At 42.9% G+C, this 4,950-nt stretch overlaps 1 protein-coding gene across 1 annotated transcript in view; it reads left to right on the top strand.

Moving 5' to 3' along the window:
• The window catches only part of GABRG1 (gamma-aminobutyric acid type A receptor gamma1 subunit), a 100,163-nt gene extending 96,361 nt beyond the window's left edge, over positions 1-3,802 (top strand). Inside the window, exon 9 of the mRNA XM_019553326.1 lies at positions 3,216-3,802. Coding sequence (XP_019408871.1) covers positions 3,216-3,494 — 279 coding nt within the window. The 3' untranslated portion in view covers positions 3,495-3,802. The remainder of the gene's footprint in view (positions 1-3,215) is intronic.
• Positions 3,803-4,950: the final 1,148 nt, after the last annotated feature.

Raw genomic sequence — 4,950 nt, 5'->3', positions numbered from 1 at the left:
CCCCTAGCGCCCCCTGGCATGACAAGGAACAATGGACACAAATTATTAGAGAGTAGATTTAGATTAGATGTCCGCAAGAACTACTTCACAGTTTGGGCGGCTAGGAGCTGGAACCAACTTCCTAGGGAAGTGGTGCTAGCTCCTACCCTGGGGATCTTTAAGAAGAGGCTTGATGACTACCTGGCTGGACTCATGAGTCCAGTCTTTTTCTCCCGCCCAGGCAGGGGTCGGGCTTGAAGATCTACAAGGTCCCTTCCAACCCTACTTCTGTGATTCTATGAAGGCTAAATTCTAAGCAAGAAAGAACTATTAAGTCAGCTAATTTTACACCTATAACTATGTCTTTGAGGCCTAGTCAGTTTCACAAAGAGTTACAAGTTACATTTGCAGGTTACAAAAATACAAGCTTTATATTAGACAGAAGTTCCAAATGCCTCTAAGAAGCACATATTTATTGCTTATTAATTTTTTTGGTTTTGGCCATCACAGGGGTAGTGTCCCCAGGTACCAAGTAGCCGGCTCCAGAAGCTCCTTAAGCCCTGAGCTACTTTCCTGGGTGGCTTTTTATACTGCTGGGGACAGCACAGGTGCTGTCCCCAGGCTCTAGCTCCCCCTGGCTGCAGATGCTGGAGGAGCCAGGTTAGGGGTTTTTTGGCCCAAGTGTCAGAATTTGCTCCACAACAAAGTACATGTCTGAGCACGTGCACTGAGGCAAAAAGCTCCAGCTCAAATTTGTATTGTTTCTATTTGAGCTGCTGCAAGTGCAGGTGCTTGCATTTATGGACACGCCTAATGAGGCTTTTCTGATTTACATCAACTGGTGGTCTGCCCCTGTGTGTGTGTGTATACTCTTCCCTGACACAGGTTGTCTTTAAAGTTTTCTGTTCTCATTTTTGTTGTTGTTGTTTGTCTCTCTTCTCTGCTTTTCTCTTCTCTTTCCTCAAACTCCCTCTTGTCTTCTTTTTTGTCATTATATCTTACTCTTTATGACTATAGGGTCATAAAAAAATAGGGCTAAAATGGACTTCCCTTGTTATAATGTAAGCTTATTTCTTCTTGTCCCATCCTATGGGGACACAGAAAACAATTAGTCAGCATTGTTTTTATAATAATGCTTTCCATATGTGAACATTTACCTTCTGTGGCAGCTCTGGCTTTTGCTTTGGGGCAGTCAGTGACACTGGCCCTAGTCCTAGCTTCTAGGGCTGGCACTGACCCCATGCCTGAGTTGAAGCTGAAGGTAAGTGGCAGAGGAAGGGGGGGCAAGTGGCCAGGGGAGCTGGTGTTGGGGGGTGTGCTCACATATCCCTCTCTATTGCACAGTTTCCTGCTTTCTCCCATGGGATGCAGGTGGCAGGGGAGCCAGAGGGTGGGAAGAGAATGTGGCAGGGGGGAAGGCACAGGAATGAGGGGCAAGGGTGGAGGAAGACACATGGCAGGGGGACCGATGACAGGGGTTCAGGCATAGGCATGCGGGGCAAAAGGTAGGGAGAGCTGGGATCAAGGACAGGCAACAGGGGGGTAGGCATAGTCATTTGCAGGGGCAAAGGGTGTCCGGGCAGGGAGAATATTCAGGATAGTGGAGAAAATTGGCTGGGAGACAGACAACAGGGCAACAAGTATGGGAGGGGGAGGAGGCTAACTGGCAGGGGAACAGATAGCTGGATGGCAGGGACAAGCATGGAGGGGAAAAAGGGAGGAGGTCTGGCCCCTCACCATCTGCCACTGCTTTCCCTGCTATAGTGGTTAGGGTGGGTTGATTTAAGACAACCTTCTAATAATTAGGTTCTATATATGTAAAATTATAAAAAATGTACACTTTTCCTTGTATAGACTCTATTGGGGGAGGGGGTCATCTTAAATTCAAAGTCATCTTGTATCTACAAAGTCATTGTGCATCTACAGATGCATCACAAGCAGGTCCAGGGAGGTGATCTTTCCCCTCTATGTGGCATTGGTCAGGCCGCAGTTGGAGTACTGCATCCAGTTCTGGGCACTGCCCTTCAAGAGTGAGGTGGCTAGCATTATGAGGATCCAGAGGAGGGCCACTTGCATGGTCCAGGGATGGCAGGGCAAGACCTGTGAGGCAAGGCTAAAGGCCCTGAACATATTCAGCCTCCACAAGTGAAGGCTGAGAAGGGATCTGGTGGCCATTTACAAACTCACCAAGGGGGACCATCGAGAATTGGGGGAGGCTCTATTCCCGCAAACACCACTTGGGGTTACTAGGAATAATGGCCACAAATTGTTAGAGAGAAGGTTCAGGCTGGACATCAGAAGACATTAGTTTACAGGTAGGGTTGCCAGGCTCTGGAATGGGCTCCCAAGTGAGGTGGTGCTCTTTCTTACCTCTTCAAGAGGAGTCTGGACAGATATTTGGCTGGGGTGATATGTCCCCATCACCTGTTCCTGCCTGGGGCGGGGGGTTGGACCTGATAATCTATTTAGGTCCCTTCTGACCCTAAGCACTATGATACTATGATTGTATTTGGGTAAATAAGATAAGTTTCCTGGTCTTAGTAAACAGGTGACATCTGCCACAAATTCCCTGCCCTACTTCTGGTAAGTAACTTAAACTGCTGTGTCAAGTTTTCATTTCTCTTTTCTTTTTTTGTATGAGAGTATAATAATTAGTTGTTCTAACAAGATCCTTGGATAAAGTTAGTTAAGGTATAATGTTTTCTTTATAAAATCCACTGAACAATTGAACTTCTGTTCCTAAACATTTAATACATTTTCAATTTTTTTTTCTGAGCAGGTGGTTGGTTAAAAAAATGTTACTAGAAAAGGACCTAGGCATTTTTACACCATGTGTAAGTTTATATTGGTATAAATGTGAAGTAAAATGAAGTGAATGCACAATATCCACCCTATACTAGCATAAGCCACATCACTATGGGGCTAAAGTTACACCTTGGAAAATCAGAGGTTATCTGTATACCTGTATAAATTACATCAGTACATGTTATGTTTCCACAGTTACAGTGAATTGCATCCTGTGATAATCATTTGCTATTACTGGCTCCTTCTTCTCATAGTAGATGCTGTAATTAATGATACAAAATGTTTCATAGTTAGGGAAATTTCCCAAATATCTTTAAAATGTCAAATTCTGCATACTGTATTGTAAATATATATACAAGTGGAATTTTTCCTGGGGAAATATATAAATTGATTATAGTTAATGAGAAAATCTAATCTATAATTTTCTTTAGAAATCACCCTCAATTGCTGTCCGTCCTGGGTCAACGTTAATTCCAATTAACAACCTCAGTCATCTCCCAGAACGTGATGATGATTATGGATATGAGTGTCTGGAGGGGAAAGATTGCACCAGCTTCTTTTGCTGTTTTGAAGACTGCCGCACGGGATCTTGGAGAGAAGGAAGAATACACATCCGTGTTGCCAAAATTGACTCCTATTCTCGAATCTTCTTTCCAACCGCCTTTGCCTTGTTCAACCTTGTTTATTGGATTAGCTACCTTTATCTATGAATTGGAACATTTGACAAACTCAGAAAGCGATAATTTAATGCATCTTAAAGAAAGCTTAAAAAATTAGAGCTGGTGAAAAAAATCTCTCAAATTTTGGTGAATTTTGAAAATGTTAAAACATTGGAAGGAATTTGGTGACAGTTTCATAATATTTTCCCCCTCTTTTGATCAACTCTATGGGCATTTTTAAGTTTTGAAATTAGTAGGAAACTTCCTTTTTTTGGTAAAAGTTTCCCTCACTTTTCTATTTAAAATGCAGTCAGGGATTAAATGGTTAAATTGGATGACTATAACTTCCAGATTTCTTTCTTAAATATTATAACAGCTAAACTTTATAGCATTCTTACACCAAAGTTATCAATGATTTAATAAAATGGGAATACCATCATTGTTATATAATTCTCATGTCAACCTTTTCTATTATAGGTAACTTGAAAAATCCTGGATTTTTATAAATTCCTATTTTAAAAAGGTTGGAATAGAATGTTCCTTTAGTGATTTTAGCCATTTATCTTCTGCAATATGTTAAGTGTGTTCAAGTGTGAATGCACATAATCAGAGTGAGAAAATGGGAACAACAGATTACATATATATTATATAAAGGCAATAATAGTTCTAGGCTTGTCTGATGCTGATCATTACATAGTTTTGTGCTTTCAACCTCAGCTAAGTTTTACACTTGCACGTTATCCATATTTGCTTAGCTGTTGTGATATTCTTGGACTTCTCAAGATAGGACAAAATCCTTCCATGCCTAAGTGGTGTATGTTGCTCTATTGACTTCATCAGAACTCTGCCTATGTATAGTATCAGAAAATCTGGCCACGTAGACAAGCACGTACTCATGTCTTCTCCACTCCCCTGTCTATTTTGATTAATTTAACTGGAACTGAATGGAACCTTAACGCACATCATAGTGGGTGTATCTATGCAGCATGCTTTACTGCACAGTAGACTAATCTACTGTGCAGTAAAGTGTCACTATGTACCTGTGCAGAAGCTACTGCAAAATAAAATAAGGTAATGCACAGTTTTCTACTACCTGTAAAAACAGGTAGTAGATTTACCGTGCAATAGCTATTGCACAGTAGTGCATCTGTAGACAGCTGACCAGGAGCAAATTCTACCTGTCAGCCCAGGCAGCAGGGGGCAGGAGAACAGGTGATTGAAGCTGGGGCTGGGACACCATTCCCTGCCCTAGCAGCTACCTGCTGCTGGACCCCCACTCCATTCTTGGAGCTGGGGTGATGATATTGTCCCCTATCCCAGGAGCTGCCTGCTGCCAGGCCCCTCCTCTCATCAGGGACCCTGAAGCAGGCAGATGCCAGGGGAGGGGACAATCTCTGCCTGAGCTCTGAAACTGGAGCAGGGGCTTGAGCAGGTATCTGCTCAAGGAAGGTGTGTAGGGCTTGGAGGCAGCTGCCTCAGAAGCAAGACAGCTCCCCCCACCCTCTGG

Source organism: Crocodylus porosus, unplaced genomic scaffold (genome assembly GCF_001723895.1).
Source record: "Crocodylus porosus isolate Cpor-Errol unplaced genomic scaffold, CroPor_comp1, whole genome shotgun sequence".
In the NCBI taxonomy this organism is placed as follows: domain Eukaryota; kingdom Metazoa; phylum Chordata; order Crocodylia; family Crocodylidae; genus Crocodylus; species Crocodylus porosus.
This window is presented reverse-complemented; position numbering and strand designations above follow the sequence as displayed.